An 18,705-nucleotide genomic window follows, 5' to 3' on the forward strand; every position below is an offset into this window, starting at 1 on the left:
CTGCCATTTTCTTTCTCATTCCCTGTCCTCCACCTCTCTTTCTGCTACTGCTGCTTTCCTTGTGCCTTACCTGCACTACTTCCTGCTGCCCTTTGACCTCCAGATGAACTGTACGCTCAGAAGCTGAAGTACAAGGCTATCAGCGAGGAGCTGGACCATGCCCTCAATGACATGACCTCCTTGTAGATGTCTCTTCCTGTCTGTCTCCTGCTGCCTCCAGGGTGTATGCCCTCTCACCCTTCCCACTGTAGGCCTACTGTGTCCCAGGGTTAGCTGCCAGAAACACAGGCCTTTCTCCAGTTCTCTGTGCCTTCTGTCCATCTCACTGTGCAATTCAACTCATTAAAAGCCCATTCTTTCCTACATCTAAACTATACTTTCTTCTTGAATTAAATGTTTCAATGTTTCAAAACAACTGTTTTAAGAAGGTGAGAATTTATGGAGTGAGGCATGCATTCACGTTGCCTGTCCCTCACCTATTTTGCATAAATGTCACACAACTATGTATATCTTGACTAACACACTCCTGGTTGTGGTTGCAGTTTAAGTATTTGAGGTGTGTTCACAACAACATGTTTTAAAAAGTGTGCATAAGATCGGAAATGTCCAGTGGCTTTGTCTTTTAAGTTCAGTGCAACAAAGTGCTTTCAATAGACTGTTACTGTACATAGCTGCTGAATAGATGCAGACTTAACCATCATCAGTTTTATGCATGCAAATCTGCATTTTGTAGGGTTCTTTAGTGTGGTTGGGGTTTGCATATGGAACAACTTAACATGACCACAGCAGTTATGTTAAACAGCTGTTGGGCATACTGTATAAGAATTGCTTTGGCATCAGTGTAGAATATTGTTTACCAAACCTAAGGAGAATGAATTAATATTAATCAACTTTATGATGCTCCTGTCCTGTGTGGTTTCATTCAATAATTCTTCAATGTCATTCTTTTTTATTTTCCAGAAAAATTAGCAGGTGCCAAAGAAGAAAACTTGGGAATGCATCAAGTCCTGGATCAAACACTGCAAGAGCTCAACAGCTTATAAAAATTATGAGGAAGATGGAGAGGATAAAAGTCTTGCAACATTCCATAAATATTCAATTTCATTCCCAGTGAAAGGGGATTAACTTAAATACTTGTACCCTTAATATTTCTTCTCTTTTTAAGTCACAACTTTCTCTCTCTCTCTTCAAGAGAAATACATTCCAATCCACCACCATCCTCGAATCCCCTGTTTCTTATGTTTACAGCATTTTGTTTTATGGAACTTTGAGATTATAGACCAGTGTTAAAAGAAAATGGATTATGACCATAATTATAAACAGTCTTATATTCAGACCAATTAGTAAAGAATAGAAAAACGACAACTCATATTTGAAATGTGAACTCCAGGAGCATGGTTTTGAAATAGGTTAAGTGACATGGTCTTCATTTTATGATGAGCTCCGCCTAGAGGTCTTATGTGAACAGTTTACAGGAATCAGCTTTACTGTCCATGCACCCATTGACATGGTCATATTTAGTGCATTCACAATGTATGTGAACATATTCACAAGTTGCACTGTGCCTTTTCAGAATGAGTCAATATTCTGCCTTCGGTGTGCTTGCGTGTGTTAACATGCTCATTGAGACTAGAGGATGACTCATGGAAAGGATGGTGAACATGTCTGTGGTGCTACTGGTGGTGGTAAAATACTATGACTGACAGACATGGAGGGTTTGCCAAAGCCAAAATCATTGTTTTTGATGATGTGAAAAGAGCCTTTAAAGAACTGCATCCCATCCTCTGACTTAACCTATAATCTCTATGGTTTTAAAGTGCCACCGTATGCAGCTTCATAGCACCTCCTTTCCGCTATACCCTGACGTGCTGGACCACTATCCCAGCTCTACATTTGACTGCCTAGCCCTAGGTGTAAAATCACATTCCTGGTATTAAATTTGGTGGTAGCATATACAGTAAAAGTTATGCCAAATAAGCACCACTGGAGCATCAATCACGGTATTAAAACATGGATACTTATTGTATATAGTAGAATAATGTTAGTTATTGAGAAGATGTATTGCTCCAGTTTTTCACCACTTTCTGGCAGGGGAACTCTCGAAACCAAAGAATACACATACCAGAGAAGATGAACCCTCAAATGTTTTTATTGTTGTCTGTGAAGGTGATCATGGCTTCTCGTCCTTTGCCCTTGAAAAAAGCTTCACATTTGACTGAGTCTGTGTTGAAATGTTTCATTCACCTTTCCCGCTTTCAATCTAATAAATTTTTACAAAACAAAATAACCTGGCTTAAGCGATTATTTATTTTATTATTTACTAAGAAAAATATAAATTTCATAAACATACAGAGGCAGACTATTTCAACTTATATTATATCATATTATTCCTATTCAATATGAAAGGAAGACATAATATTGTAGCTGAACATATGACTCTGCTTGTATTTTGCATGAAAGACAGACATCACAATAAGGTCAAAGCACTGTCAATCAGCTCAGCTAAATATACCCATTCCAATCAATATAATGTATGCTAAAATTAAGACTGAAGAGTCGGAATCATCCATGGTCCACCTTTCACGACTATCAGAGTTGAAAGCTCACTACTGTAATCTCCCTCAGTGTTGCTTTCTTCTGAACGAGCAGCCTGGATAGAGAGGCGAGAAAGAGAAGTTCAAGTTAATAATCAGTAGACATTCAATAGAGCTCTAAACTGATATAGTATGTGCATATGCTACTGTATAAGTTCAGGCTCTTGAGCAATGTAATTGTACAACTTCTTACCCTCAGTGAGGCGACATTTCCCCCCTCTGGGCTGGCACAGGACGAAGGAGCAACCGCCACAGGGCACCACTCTCTGGGCATGACTGAACACTGTGGTGATCCTGTAGCAGCCTGGAATAAACGGGACAACAAAGATGTTTTTCTGTTCCCTTATATAATATGTTTTCTTTAAAGGGATAGTTCGGGATTTTGGTAATGAAGCCCTTTATCTACTTCCCTAGAGTCAGATTAACTCATGGATACCATTTTTATGTATCTGCGTGCAGTTTGATGGAAGCTGCTAACTAGTGCTAGTGCAATTGCTAACAAGCGTTAGCGCAATGACTGGCATGCTAGCTGTTCCTGTAGAATTTGTCACTGTGCAACGCTAGCAGATACATTTAAATGGTATCCACGAGTTCATCTGACTCTGGGGAAGTAGATAAAGGGCCTCATTGCCAAAATCCCGAACTATCCCTTTAATAAGCCTTTGTAAATGCTTTATTTTCATGCTTAATTTATTTGTTGTAAATTATTATAATTATTTTAGATAATAATGTTATTATAATAATAGTGTGAACACTACATGTACATAGTTTATCAATGCAGTATGGTAAATAGTGATGGGGGAAAAATCGATACAGTTATATATCATGATATTATTTTGGAAGATAAATCCATACTTTGACTCCAAGTAGAGGGCTGCGGGTCCTGACAGAGATCATTGTGGCGCGGTCGTAACTTTTCATGCTGCGGGCGGGAGCTTGCAGTCAGACAGACAACTTTGGGATGAAAATATTTTTTGCTCGCGCAGATTGTTTGGAAACGGTCGTCTTTCTGCTTTGTATGCATTAGCCTGGGTCTACATATTGTATTAAAAGCACCTCTTTGTTGCATTATTCACACTCTCAGAATTCGCTGCTTCAAGTTCAGTAGCGACCCATCATTCAGCGCATTACTACGCGTCACATATCAGTTTACAAACAATGTAAACAAATATATATACAGTGAGGGAAAAAAGTATTTGATCCCCTGCTGATTTTGTACGTTTGCCCACTGACAAAGAAATGATCAGTCTATAATTTTAATGGTAGGTTTATTTGAACAGTGAGACAGAATAACAACAAAAAAATCCAGAAAAACGCATGTAGAAAATGTTATAAATTGATTTGCATTTTAATGAGGGAAAAAAGTATTTGACCCCCTCTCAATCAGAAAGATTTCTGGCTCCCAGGTGTCTTTTATACAGGTAACGAGCTGAGATTAGGAGCACACTCTTAAAGGGAGTGCTCCTAATCTCAGCTTGTTACCTGTATAAAAAGACACCTGTCCACAGAAGCAATCAATCAATCAGATTCCAAACTCTCCACCATGGCCAAGACCAAAGAGCTCTCCAAGGATGTCAGGGACAAGATTGTAGACCTACACAAGGCTGGAATGGGCTACAAGACCATCGCCAAGCAGCTTGGTGAGAAGGTGACAACAGTTGGTGCGATTATTCGCAAATGGAAGAAACACAAAAGAACTGTCAATCTCCCTTGGCCTGGGGCTCCATGCAAGATCTCACCTCGTGGAGTTGCAATGATCATGAGAACGGTGAGGAATCAGCCCAGAACTACACGGGAGGATCTTGATCTCAAGGCAGCTGGGACCATAGTCACCAAGAAAACAATTGGTAACACACTACGCCGTGAAGGACTGAAATCCTGCAGCGCCCGCAAGGTCCCCCTGCTCAAGAAAGCACATATACATGCCCGTCTGAAGTTTGCCAATTAACATCTGAATGATTCAGAGGAGAACTGGGTGAAAGTGTTGTGGTCAGGTGAGACCAAAATGTAGCTCTTTGGCATCAACTCAACTCGCCATGTTTGGAGGAGGAGGAATGCTGCCTATGACCCCAAGAACACCATTCCCACCGTCAAACATGGAGGTGGAAACATTATGCTTTGGGGGTATTTTTCTGCTAAGGGGACAGGACAACTTCACTGCATCAAAGGGACGATGGACGGGGCCATGTACCGTCAAATCTTGGGTGAGAACCTCCTTCCCTCAGCCAGGGCATTGAAAATGGGTCGTGGATGGGTATTCCAGCATGACAATGACCCAAAACACACGGCCAAGGCAACAAAGGAGTGGCTCAAGAAGAAGCACATTAAGGTCCTGGAGTGGCCTAGCCAGTCTCCAGACCTTAATCCCATAGAAAATCTGTGGAGGGAGCTGAAGGTTCGAGTTGCCAAACGTCAGCCTCGAAACCTTAATGACTTGGAGAAGCTCTGCAAAGAGGAGTGGAACAAAATCCCTCCTGAGATGTGTGCAAACCTGGTGGCCAACTACAAGAAACGTCTGACCTCTGTGATTGCCAACAAGGGTTTTGCCACCAAGTACTAAGTCATGTTTTGCAGAGGGGTCAAATACTTATTTCCCTCATTAAAATGCAAATCAATTTATAACATTTTTGACATGCGTTTTTCTTGATTTTTTTGTTGTTATTCTGTCTCTCACTGTTCAAATAAACCTACCATTAAAATGATAGACTGATCATGTCTTTGTCAGTGGGCAAACGTACAAAATCAGCAGGGGATCAAATACTTTTTTCCCTCACTGTATATATATCATTGACTTAAAGCTGCATACAAACATGGTCTCTTTTTTGCTTTCTTGAGTAAGGCAGCTCCAAAATGCAGGTGTTTCAGCCTAGCTCAGTGCTTTCTGTGGTGGTGGGGCAGCCAGCGGAAAATACGGAGCATAGGTGTTGTTAATGTTCTCTAGTTGCGCTGTGATTGGCTCAATGTTCTGTCACTCATGGAGACACTACATTTCAAAAGTGCTTAACAAATAGTTATTGACTACGTCCATCCTAGCTCGCTCATTATGTCTTAATCGAAATTACGGATTGCCTCTTATCCGCTTGTCGTCCCCTTATGCCATAGTTTGTACATCTCAATTATCAGTAGAAACCACATTTGTTTAAGCAAGTCAGCTATATCAGCTATGTTTTTTTTTTTAAGCCGTAAATGAGGCTGAATGAACTGTTTCGCTGCCAGACAAGGCTCCGCTGATAGCCAGGTGTAGCAGTGGTAAGATGTTGGGACTGCTGTTGGGACAGCTTTATGTAGGCCCTAACAGTTTGTGGGCACCGTCTGTCACCGTTATAGTGCAATTAATGTATTGTTTAGTGTTGTGTTGTGGGTTTGCTGGCATGCATCCCACTTATTTCTTTTTTTTCACCCCACCAAGATTTACATGCTAAAATCTCCACTGAGCCTACCTCTCCTCTCCAAGTGTGCCTACAGTATGTGTGGTCTTAATTAAATCGAGTAGGCTGTCTATGCATGGGTGGAGGAGAATCACTTGACAGTTATCTTTCCAAGGAATTAACTTAAATATGATTAGGCTATAGTTTATTACAGTGTCTGTAAATAAATATCGGTAATGGAAAGAAGTGGAGGGCGCTCAACCAACATGAGTCGAGGTGCAATCCAAAAAATAGATAATCACTGAAAAGGAGAAGGCGCAACCATGTTGCGCGAGCGTTGCACCTTTCCTTTTCAAAGAATATTGATTTTCCAGTAATTTGTCTCTGCCTGCAAATTGTCCCGCTCCTAAAAGGTAGGCTATATTCTATATGCAAAACGTAGCTCAAGAGAAATTGCAAGTGTCCGCTCTCATCATCGTGGTCCTCTGTAGCTCAGCTGGTAGAGCACGGCGCTTGTAACGCCAAGGTAGTGGGTTCGATCCCCGGGACCACCCATACACAAAAATGTATGCACGCATGACTGTAAGTCGCTTTGGATAAAAGCGTCTGCTAAATGGCATATTATATTTATTATTATTATTATTATTATCATTCTTGCTGCTTCAAGTTGAATAGCCATACGTGCAAGATCAGGTGCGCGTGTGGTCTCAATTAAATAAAGCTGCCTGGGCTACAGCCGCATGGACGGAGAAGCACGGGGCAGTTATATTTCCAAAGAAATGTACTTCCTAAATATGATTAGGCTAAAGTTTACTACATTGCCTAGGAATAAATATTCATCACCCATATTTGTCTCCATCTGAAAATCGCCCCGCTCCTAAAAGGTAGGCTATAAAACGTAACTCAAGAGAAATTGTAAGTGTCCCTTGTATCTCCATCTACTCTGCTCTCTTCAAACTACGTCTAGCCTAGGCTGATATAGCCCAGTAATACCAATAACCTAATATAATGGGCCATGTGAGAATCTCTGGTAATTTAACCTATTACTTACTTTTGCACATTTTGATATTGCCTATAGGCGCAAAATTGCTGAGACCATGGCTGGCAAGCGAGCTGAATCACATGCCTAAAATAACATTGCAGGACTGTGGTTGGGTTCGGGACCAGTTCTTGCAGGAGCAGGTGGGAGTTGGACAGAAAGCCAGCTGGAGCGGGTGGGTACAGTATGAAAGCTGCAGGTGCGGGCAGGATGTAACTTTTTAAAAATTGTTATTATTATTATTTTGCTAGAGTAGTGTTTGCTAGCACTAGTCGGCTGTACCTGGGCCAAAACTCCAGTATTGTTCATCCAATAGCTTGTTCTCCATCTTCTTTCTAAATATTGAGCCAACATGTTTTCAGCACATTTATTTCCATGACTGATCAAAACTACTTTTCTCATGGTCTCTCTGCAGCAGATATATAGTGAGCAATATTTTGACCATCAAATCGCAATAAAAGATCAGTATCGAAGTGCAATGGATATGTAGAATCGTGAGAATCACAATATATATCGTATCGGCACATACACTACCAGTCAAAAGTTTGGACACACCTACTCATTCAACGGTTTCTCTTTATTGTTACAATTTTTTACATTGTAGAATAATAGTGAAGACATCGAAACTATGAAACAACACATATGGAATCATGTAGTAACCACAAAAGTACTAAACAAATCAAAATATATTTTATATTTGAGATTCTTCAAATAGCCACCCTTTGCCTTGATGACACCTTTGCACACTCTCGGCATTCTCTCAACCAGCTTCATGAGGTAGTCACCTGGAATGCATTTCAGTTAACAGGTGTGCCTTCTTAAAAGTTAATTTGTGGAATTTATTTCCTTCTTAATGAGTTTGAGCCAATCAGTTGTGTTGTGAGACAAGGTAGGGGGGGTATACATAAGATAGCCCTATTTGGTAAAAGACCAAGTCCATATTATGGCAAGAACAGCTCAAATAAGCAAAGACAAATGACAGTCCATCATTTCTTACACTGTCTGTGATTCTATGGAGACACTTATCTCCCCCACCAACTTTAAGCATCAGTTGTCAGAGCACCTTACCGATCACTGCACCTGTACACAGCCCATCTGAAATTAGCCAGCCCAACTACCTCATCCCTATATTGTTATTTATTTTGCTCATTTGTACCCCAGTATCTCTATTTGCACATCATCTCTTGCACATCTATCATTCCAGTGTTAATACTAATTGTAATTATTTTGCACTATAGCCTATTTATTGCCTTACCTCCATAACTTGCTACATTTGCACACACTGTATATATATGTATTTCTGTTGTATTTTTGACTTTGTTTTGTTTTACCCCATATGTAACTCTGTGTTGTTGTTTTTATCGCACTGCTTTGCTTTATCTTGGCCAGGTCGCAGTTGTAAATGAGAACTTGTTCTCAACTGGTTTACCTGGTTAAATAAAGGTGAAATAAAATAAAATAAAAATTAGAATTCAACGCACACTTATCCAGCATGACTACCACAGCATTCTGCAGCGATACGCCATCCCATCTGGTTTGGGCTTAGTGGGACTATCATTTGTTTTTCAACAGGACAATGACCCAACACACCTCCAGGCGGTATAAGGGCTATTTTAACAAGAAGGAGAGTGATGGAGTGCTGCATCAGATGACCTGGCCTCCACAATCCCCCGACCTCAACCCAATTGAGATGGTTTGGGGTGTCGGACGGCAGAGTGAAGGAAAAGCAGCCAACAAGTGCTACGCATATGTGGGAACTCCTTCAAGACTGTTGGAAAAGCATTCCAGGTGTAGCTGGTTGAGAGAATGCCAAGAGTGTGCAAAGCTGTCATCAAGGCAAAAGGTGGCTATTTGAAGAATCTCAAATATAAAATATATTATGATTTGCTTAACACTTTTTTGGTTACTACATGATTCCATATGTGTTATTTCATAGTTTTGATGTCTTCACTGTTATTCTACAATGTAGAAAATAGTAAAAATTAAGAAAAACCCTTGAATGAGTAGGTGTGTCTAAACTTTTAACTGGTACTGCAAGTATTGTGATAATATCGTATTGTGAGGTCCCTGGCAATTCCCAGCCCTAATGGCAAGTCGCAAACTTGGGCAGTTGTACATCCTTACTACTCACCTGGGCATTTTACATCCATGAAGTAGGAGTTGGGACTCTGAACCAACCTCTTCTTCTTGTGTCTTTGCCTCTCAGCCTCCAAAGTAGGGTGCATTAGGTCCTTAGCGAGCTGCAATACGGATTAATGTATAAATATATGATTTTGCAGTTTACACAATTTGTCTATACATTAAGAGCCATAGAATTATACAAACACAGATTAAAACGTTAATCTTTAGTTAGTTATAATAATATTTTATATAAATGTATGGTTTTGATGTAAATAAGTCAAGGGCGCCCTCTCATGTCTGATACAAAAACTATTTTTGAGGCATGCCCAGACATATATCCCATTCCCAGGACAAGCCCCACTATTTAATTTGTTTATGACATGTGGTGAAAAAGTAATCAATCATCATACTTTAGTAAAAGTAAAAGCTATACATCAAATTCCTTATATTAAGCAAACGGCACGATTTTTCATTTTATTTTTTTACGGACAGACTGTCACAGACAGTAGCACACTCCAACACTCAGACATAATTTACAAACGCAGTATGTGTTTAGTAAGTCCACCAGATCAGTGGCAGAGGGGATGACAAAACGTTATATTGATATGTGCATGAATTGCACCATATTGCTGTCCTGCCTGAGCATTCGAAATGTAACGAGTACTTTTGGGTATATATTTTTACTTAAGTACTTTACACCACTGAAAGCAAGGCCTCCAATAAAGAAGTAGGCCTACAGTATTTGACTGGCTATTCCAGTGGCGTAAACACGACATATGTGGCTCTGGTGTGGCTACTTCTCACATGAGCAAAGAAAAAACACTTACCGACATTGCTTCTCTTGGTTATTGTTATTTCACTGGCACTGTACTTTGATAAAAATATTATAGCACGGCTTGCAGACTGTACACTGATATTGTTGTTGTGAATGTGAAGCTGAAAAGTTGTAAAACTGTATAAGGGTGGGATCACATCTTAATGGGTGGGACATTGACTGCAAGCGCACAATCAGATGGCTTTTCTATTTTGATTGACAGTGGGTAAATCGCGCTTCCGGAGCCACGACTACTGTCAAGAGTGACATGTTGTTTGTCCAATCACTGGTCCAGTATAAATTGAAAACGCAGTGACATATCCAAATATTTTTTTTAACTAACCATATCTCTTTACACAGCTGCCGGGCGGGATTTCCGCGATAGCTAATAATATGGCGAAGACTTACGATTACTTGTTCAAATTACTGTTAATCGGCGATTCTGGCGTCGGAAAGACTTGTGTGTTGTTCAGATTTTCAGAAGATGCCTTTAACTCAACGTTTATCTCGACAATAGGTATGTGCATTTTGTAAGTTTTCTGGTTCGAAAAGTTATGCAGGAGAGGGGTAGCTAGCTCCCGACCCCAACTAGCAATATTGGTGGTGAGCGCCCATCCTAACGATAGCTAGCAAGAGCTTGTTTGGTTAGCATTCAGTTCTCCAGCCAGGAAACAACGCCAGGAAACAATAATCGGCTTGTCACACTGCTCGCTTGACAATAAAACCAGCACTTCAGCATCCCCGGCATACCTAACATTGAGATGTTCATGAGTTTTTGTAGGCGACGTCACCAGACACCAGCTGATTCCTTAGCTAACGTTGGCTGTCAAGTGAGCAAGTAGCCTACTCTGACTAACTACACTATATATACAAAAGTATGTGGACACCCGTTCAAATGAGTGGATTCCGCAATTTCAGCCACACCCGTTGCTGACAGGTGTATAAAATCGAGCACACAGCCATGCAATCTCCATAGACAAACACTGGCAGTAGAATGGCCTTACTGAAGAACTCAGTGACTTTCAACGTGGCACCGTCATAGGATGCCACCTTTCCAACAAGCCAGTTCATCAAATTTCTGCCCTGTTAGAGCTGCCCTGGTCAACTGTAAGTGCTGTTGTTGTGAAGTGGAAAGGTCTAGGAGCAACAACGGCTCAGCCACAAAGTGATAGGCTACACAAGCTCAGCGCGTAAAAATCGTCTGACCTCGGTTGCAACTGAGGTTCCAAACTGCCTCTGGAAGCAACGTCAGCACAATAACTGTTTGTCGGGAGCTTCATGAAATGGTTTTCCATGGCCGAACAACCGCACACAAGCCTAAGATCACCATGCGTAATGCCAAGCGTCGGCTGGAGTGGTGTATAGCTCGCCGCTATTGGACTCTGGAGCAGTGGAAAAGCGTTCTCTGGAGTGATGAATCACACTTTACCATCTGGCAGTACAACGGACGAATCTGGGTTTGGCGGATGCCAGGGAAAACGCTACCTGCCACAATGCATAGTGCCAACTGTAAAGTTTGGTGGAGGAGGAATAATGGTCTGGGGCTGTTTTTCATGGTTCGGGCTAGACCCCTTATTTACAGTGAAGGGAAATCTTAACGCTACCTTATACAATGACATTCTAGACTATTCTGTGCTTCCAACTTTGTGGCAACAGTTTGGGGTAGGCCCTTTCCTGTTCCAGCATGACAATGCCTTCGTGCACAAAGTGAGGTCCATACAGAAATTGTTTGTCGATCGGTGTGGAAGAACTTGACTGGCCTGCACAGAGCCCTGACCTCAACCCCATCGAACACCTTTGGGATGAATTCCAACTTCGACTGTGAGCCAGGCCTAATCGCCCAACATCAGTGCCCGACCTCACTAATGCTCATGTGGCTGAATGGAAGCAAGTCCCTGCAGCAATGTTCCAACATCTAGTGGAAAACCTTCCCAGAAGAGTGGAGGCTGTTATAGCAGCAATGGGGGGACCAACTCTATATTAATGCCCATGATTTTGGAATAAGATGTTCGACGAGCATGTGTCCACATACTTTTGGTCATGTTGTGTATCTAGCTAGCTAATCTAGCAGTGAAGTTCCTACACAGCAAGCAGTCCAATTTTAGCTGAAAGAGTTTGCTACTTAGTTCAAACCAGTCACTGTTACATTACAGAAAGGATAGCTCTAACTACAGGTGTGGTGAGGTTTCCCCTGATGTTTTGCAGAAATTTACATTGAAGTCCTTGACTTCCTGTGTGTGGCTTGCAACATCATCTAAAAAGATGGGCCTCCCTAGCCAGACCCCAGTCACTCTGGACTTTGAGTCATGCAAATAAGTACTTGCTAGCTTCCGAGCAAATGTTGAATGTAGTCTACTTTTGCCACCTCTGCATAAACAGTGCTGTACATCAACGTCAAATGGTTGTTTCAAGGATCCTTTGTCATTTGGAACTCTGTTAGACAACAATGAAATATAAATACATTTAAAATTGTCTCTCTGTTAGGTATTGACTTCAAAATTAGAACAATAGAACTAGACGGGAAGAAGATCAAGCTACAGATATGGTAAGACAGCCCTTTGACTTCTTCACACAATGTCTCTTAAATTATGTCTTGGAAAGAGCACCTTGGGAATGCTCACAATTGGCCTATAATTCAACAAGTGGGTTGATTCAGGGATAGGCATGAAAGGCTCTCATTGTGTTGTTCTCTCCCAGGGACACAGCTGGCCAGGAGCGGTTCCGAACAATCACAACGGCATACTACAGAGGAGCGATGGTCAGTCGCCTTGCTTCTCTATGTCACTCTCACAATGTCACAAATGTACTAAGCATATGCCTAGCTAGCTAAGAACTTAGTTTGGATTTAAAAAATAATGTTCAGAGACATTCATGGCAATCAGTGCATCACTAATAGATTCCGCACTAGTCTGAGCCTCTCCCTTTATTGTTGTAAATGAAGCAGTACATACCTGAGATCATCCATGGGAGGTGGGTACAATCGCCCTGGAATCCTGTTTAGGCCCTTTATAACAATTTGCTATCCTCCCAACTGTACAGGTTTCTCAGGTTTAACGGGATTCTAATATCTGACATGCTCTGTTAGTGGTTGTTTACTATATGTTTCTGTTTATTCTTCCTCCCCAGGGCATCATGTTAGTCTATGACATCACCAACGAGAAGTCATTTGACAACATCAAGAACTGGATAAGGAATATAGAGGAGGTAGTCGTCAGAAATTGTAACATTTATATCTCTGTAGGAGAACAGAATTGAGTGAAATTGAAGGTGTTGCATTTCTCTATAAATACTATGGATGACTCATATCCTCTCGTCCTGTCTAGCATGCCTCTGCAGATGTGGAGAAGATGGTGCTGGGCAACAAGTGTGACGTCAATGACAAGCGACAGGTGTCCAAAGACAGAGGGGAGAAGGTGGGTGATCACTGACCAGTAAATGAAAAGTATCATATCATAAACTAAATAACTAAATAGTGTCTATACAGTAGATGTAGATTTCTGATTGGGCTATTGTCCATGTAGCCACGCAAGGCCACCTGATCCTGCGTGCTTACATTAAAACGCTGCATCCATGCAGCATTTTAATGTGAGCTTGAGGGATCAGGTGGCTTTGCGAGGCTACATGGACAGTAGCGCAATCAGAAATCTACATGTTGTCTGAGGTTTTTTGTGTCCCTCTTATCTCCTGTTGGTAGTTGGCGTTGGAGTATGGTATCAAGTTTATGGAGACCAGTGCAAAGGCCAACATCAACGTGGAGAATGTGAGTTGTAGTGGGGTAAAATGTCATAAGACTATGCAAAATAATATGGTCAAAGTCTATTAAACCGAATAACTGGATTTAACATTATAGTAAAACCATTTGCAATGATGCGTTTAGCTGACTAAGATCAAGGAATGGTCATGAGAAGAGAATATCAAAGCAAGTATTATACTTTGTAAAATGAATGGATTCACATTAGAGGTCTTCACGGGTCCAAAAAGTTGGACCCGTTCCGAAATGGATCTGGGGCTTTCCCACCCGGACCCGATATGCATAAATAAATGTTTTAAATATAGAGACCCGTTCCGAACGGACCCGTGGACAACTAGACCCATTCCGTATAGACCTGGTCGGCTCCAGACCCGGTCCGATCCGAGGTGAGGGAAGCAGCAGAAAATGAATTGTTTATGCTACTTTATTAACCGGAGCTGATAAAGCGCGAGAGGAGGGAGAGCGGTGCCGCTCTCGCAGGCAGGGGAGGGGCCGTACTGTGAACGAGTGACACGGTGAAGAGGGAGGGTAGAGACGGCAACCAACCAAGCCGACTCGCGCTATAGTAGACTAATGGCTGCTATAGCTAGTTTATTTATCATCAAATATTATTACGTAGTACCTGTCTTGACTGTATCAAACCGGGAGAATCTAGCTAGCTAGCTAGGCTAATTGCGGTTTCTCATCCTACAGTTACAAATAACTCCATTCAGAATATTAAGTAGCAGCCTACCTGTTGGCTCTTGGTCGTTCTAGCCTATCCACCTTCCGTCATTGTAATTACATCTTCCATTGATTAGATGTCTCCTAACTTTTGACATGCACGGAGGCTCTATGACTAGCCTATTGCTGCTTTGATGGCTTATGATTGGCCAACAACAAAAACAAGCTACACTTGCCATGCTCCACTCTCGTGAAAAGCAAGAGCAGTAGCATAAAAGATATGTCTCTGTACTGCAGCAGTTGCGTTCGGATCTGTATTGGCCCTTCCGGACAAGTCGGTTAAAATTACCCATACCCGTGACAATCATATCAGATCCGACCCAGACCTGTGACATTATTTAGAATTCTGGATCCAGACCCGCTCGAGTTCGGATCTCGGGTATTCGGGTACAAGTGGATCTGTGAAGACCTCTAATTCACATACAAGGCATACATCTTAAGTTACAAGGCAATACTAGATCCTAAGGTTCACTTACAAGACAAAGCATGAACAAAGAGATGTCTACTAGGCCAGAGTCCTAGAAGCCTAGGAAATTAGAAAATATCATACAACCGTTATCCAATATACAGGATAAGATGGAGAACAACAGACCTTCATTTCATTTATAACATCTGAAGGTGTAAAACCAACCACCATTGACCAATCATACAATACCAAGTTTACAGTAACCTGATCACCCATGACAATGTCCATAAGGCTTGTGTGAGGGATGAGACCAATGTAAATAAGACAGAATTCCTGAAGACAATAAAACCCTTTCGTATAGAGTAATTTTAAAGTTCACCCTGTACAGATACAAGTTACCACAGAGATCATACATCCGTATAGCTAGCTTCATTTGCCATGTAGACCCAGGTGACGGGGAGCACACTGTTTAGGGCCGAGCCTACAGAGTTGACTCATTCCAAGCAGTTCTAAAACCAATGGGAGTACAGTAATTGCTGTGATGTTACTGTAGGTTAGTGAAAGACGATGCACATTGTTTTGTCTCTCTTTGATTTGATCTCAGTTTGCCCTGTTTTCCCCCCTGACATTTTCAGGCATTTATGACCCTTGCCAGAGACATCAAGGCGAAAATGGACAAGAAACTGGTAAGTGTGTGTGTGGTGTAGTATGTGCACATCTATTTTAGATGGGCTATATATAATGTGTGTGCGCTCCGCTCTGACTTACAGTGAGTGTATTTGTGTGTTCCAGGAGGGCAACAGTCCTCAGGGCAGCAGTCAGGGGGTGAAGATCACAGAACAGCCCAAGAAGAGCAGTTTCTTCCGCTGCACCCTCCTGTGAGGACCACGGCCTAATCCTTGTCCACAGCTGGACAGAACTGGACTGCGCTTGCTCAGAGCTCTCCTCTCTTTCGCCCTGTTCTCATCCCTTTCTCATTCCCCATATCCCAGGCCTCTTTGGGCTTTCAGCTTTTTTTCTGATTCACCATGTGCCCCCAGTTGAAAAACGGAAGCATTCATTGGTCAGGTGGATCAATCAGGGTTGTTGGATGGGTGCTAGATGGAGATCTCTATACCAGGCACTCCTCTGTACCCTCATGCTCTTATATCGTCTCTCATAATTACACTTAGGGTTCTGCTCCCCCTCTCCTCTCTCTTTGTCCTCTGCAGTTGGTATTGTTACAGGTACTTTATGTTGCTATGTGGTTGCACTGCTGCCAAAGTGTATCCTTAGTGAGGTTTTGTCTCAACGTGGATTAACCTTATCCTTAAAAGCAGTGGCTTAATTCCATGATAAGACTAGTTAACCATCATACATACATCTGACGTCTTCTGTCAGATAGTTGACTTCTGTGTCATCTAGCTACTACGGAGATCTATGTGTCCCTGTTTTTTCCTTTCTCAAATGATAGTGATTCTCTCTCTTCTACCTTGACAATACTCATTTGCAATCCAACAAATAGCATCCAAGAAAGACACTTATTTTCTTAAGGTAATACTTATAAAAATTCTGAAGTGTTAACGTCTTACCATGTTTAATAGTGAAGACGTGAGATGAGGGCAGTGGGAAGGTAGGCCCCTAAATGGCAGGTAATCAGGATGTTGTAATAAACTTTAGTGAACTGTTAACAGAAAATATATGCAAAATAATACATATTGGAGCAGATCAGCATTGTACATGAGGACGCACAACTGCAACGCGTTTCAAAGCTGCCTGAGGAAGATTAGAAGTCGAAACGTGTTGCAGTTGTGCGTCCTCACGTACAATGCTGATCTGCTTCAATATGTATTCTTTTGTATATATTTTCTGTTAACAGTTCACTAAAGTTTATTGCAACGTACTGGCCGCCTACTCGTCTTCTTTCTTCAATAGTAAAGACATTCCATCTAAAGACATACCTAAAAAATTGCCTTGTGTGTTCATCATTTTACATGTACTCTATCATTATGCAGTTTCAAAAATTTTATGTGCGAGATTTAGTAACCATATTTGAGTGGTAAAACAATTGTGCCAAATCTGCACATTTTGATTGCACTTTAGTAATGAAATTGGCGTCACTGCTTACAATTTGCAAAAGCGTGTCTTATTCTGTTCCCTTGTATAGGAATATGTCAGTATTCATTAGAACTATTACATTCCAGAACTTCCGGTGGCTGTCAGTTGAAATCTGTTCCACAGTAACATCAGTCTAGTTAGGAAATAGATTAATTGTGATCTAACGATTTAATTGCATAAATTGCCCACATTTTTGGTTTTGGCATTCAAAATGTGTTTTTAATATTAAACCACTCCACAAAATGTTCTCTCTACCCCATATATTCGTCTTGTTTGTGAGGTGGAGACCACTGAAATAGAGAGAGAATATTTTGGGTGGTAATAATCGCTTTATGTCATGGATTTGACTTTTTTTTTTTTTTTTTGTTATGTCTTATGCAACCTTTTCAAATGCCAGCCTCTCAGACTATTCCTTACTTGTTTACTGGTTGTTAAATTGTGATACTGTAATACCATTCAGGTTTAGTTTTGTGTGACTTTCGTAGCCTGTTTTCATGCTGTTGTGTTGTCCGTATTTGTGGCAGAAAATTAGTGACAATGGCGCAAATATTAGTCTGCCTTTATAGTTGTTTTGTAGGCCTATAGTCCATTCCAACTAAAGTAAATGTGATTATAAGAACTCAATTTAATAACGTCAACCTACTGTATTGAGAGTATTTGAAATAGATGCCATGAAAAGGTTTATTACTCTTCTCCTTTTTCTTTCTGTTGATTTATCAAAATGCTGTGACAGTCCATTTCCCTAGAGAACCACTCCTGCAGCTTCTTTAGTCAAGTGGAAAGAAGCTATATGTTGCCCTAATACTTTCTGCTTTGAAACTTAGAGCCCCACATTTTGGTGTTGATTCTTACTATTCGTGTGCCAGTATTAAGACACCAGTCTATTTCAGGGTGTTTTGGGTATGATTGCAGTTTTACATTGATGGCATTGGCATCAGTACTTTTATCCTAGCACTAGGGGGCAATGTAGTGACATGGCAATGGACTCAAATGTCACAAGCAACGAGTCAGAGGACATGTAGTCACTATTTTCAGAGTGAAACAACAAAACATCCAAATATGAATGTGCCCTTGTAGAAAGCCTTGCAAGAGTTGCAATATTCTACCAGTCCCTATCCTCAAGACTTAATCATAGTCTCAGTGATTTAAGTCAGCTATAGGGTGACAATGTTAAATGGATGCCTGGAGGAAAGTATCTTTGCCTATTGGATTTTGCGTTTCGTTTTTGTTCTCCTTCCGTACTTGTCCTTCCCTCTGAGCTTGCCACTGTCCATGGCAACACGCGGTCTCCTTCCTTGCTTGTCCTTCCCTCTGAAATTGCCAGGTCCATGGCAACATGCGTCCTCCTTCCTTGCTTGTCATTCCCTCTGAACTTGCCAGGTCCATGGCAACACGCGTGTCTTATTTTCATCTAATACTTGATATCATGGTCTTTGCAACTATGCAGCATGAGACTGTAGGACCTCTTGAGGGTTTGCACATTTGACTTGAAGAGCTTTTCTTTGAGATTATAAATGTAGGATCATTATTGCATAGCTTTCTATTCTCTTTATACTTTTTGTCACCCCCATCATTACATTCATCTGTCTTAATGTGGAACTTGCATTCCATTTGTCAACGTAAACATTTATAGGAAATTGAGCACATATTAAATCACAGCAAAAGGAAATTACTTCCCCCTGAATTTGCACAACTCTTATCTCTACTTGTGACCAACCTAAGTTGTATTTAGAAACTGAATTATTATCTTTCTATGTCCTCTCTTGTGTAGAACATAATGTGTGGCACAGTC

The 18,705-nt window shown here is 41.2% G+C and overlaps 3 protein-coding genes across 7 annotated transcripts in view; 2 read left to right on the forward strand and 1 right to left on the reverse strand.

The window, feature by feature from the left end:
* Positions 1–2,287, forward strand: part of LOC311130264 (tropomyosin alpha-4 chain) — a 24,427-nt gene extending 22,140 nt beyond the window's left edge. For 2 of the 4 annotated variants that reach the window (XM_084162978.1, XM_084162979.1), the window contains one exon: positions 961–2,287. In XM_084162978.1, coding sequence (XP_084019104.1) covers positions 961–1,043 — 83 coding nt within the window. In that variant the 3' untranslated portion in view covers positions 1,044–2,287. Of the gene's footprint in view, positions 1–103; positions 279–960 lie in introns of those variants that run through there. The other 2 variants (XM_084162980.1, XM_084162981.1) reach the window with 1 other exon arrangement.
* On the reverse strand, positions 2,134–10,106 carry LOC311130265 (small ribosomal subunit protein eS27-like; the record flags this gene model as incomplete). 2 transcript variants are annotated; one of them, XM_084162983.1, is made up of 4 exons in its annotated part: positions 9,950–10,106; positions 9,133–9,241; positions 2,788–2,898; positions 2,134–2,650 (listed from the first exon to the last, which is right to left on the reverse strand). In XM_084162983.1, exons 1-4 carry the CDS (start codon positions 9,953–9,955, stop codon positions 2,622–2,624), a joined length of 255 nt encoding a protein of 84 aa, XP_084019109.1. In that variant the 5' UTR covers positions 9,956–10,106. The 2 variants fall into 2 exon arrangements, with proteins under 2 accessions (XP_084019109.1, XP_084019108.1); XM_084162982.1 differs by lacking the exon at positions 2,134–2,650 and having other exon boundaries at positions 2,738–2,898; positions 9,950–10,040.
* A 118-nt stretch (positions 10,107–10,224) lies between these two features.
* On the forward strand, positions 10,225–17,595 carry LOC311130266 (ras-related protein Rab-8A). Its single transcript, XM_084162984.1, has 9 exons — positions 10,225–10,453; positions 12,421–12,481; positions 12,634–12,694; positions 13,063–13,140; positions 13,260–13,349; positions 13,631–13,696; positions 15,452–15,502; positions 15,609–16,474; positions 16,605–17,595. The coding sequence occupies exons 1-8, from the start codon at positions 10,330–10,332 to the stop codon at positions 15,696–15,698; spliced, it is 621 nt and encodes a 206-aa protein (XP_084019110.1). The 5' UTR covers positions 10,225–10,329; the 3' UTR covers positions 15,699–16,474; positions 16,605–17,595.
* Positions 17,596–18,705: the final 1,110 nt, after the last annotated feature.

The sequence above is a fragment of the Coregonus lavaretus genome, assembly GCF_964263955.1.
Source record: "Coregonus lavaretus genome assembly, chromosome: 6".
Classification (NCBI taxonomy): domain Eukaryota; kingdom Metazoa; phylum Chordata; class Actinopteri; order Salmoniformes; family Salmonidae; genus Coregonus; species Coregonus lavaretus.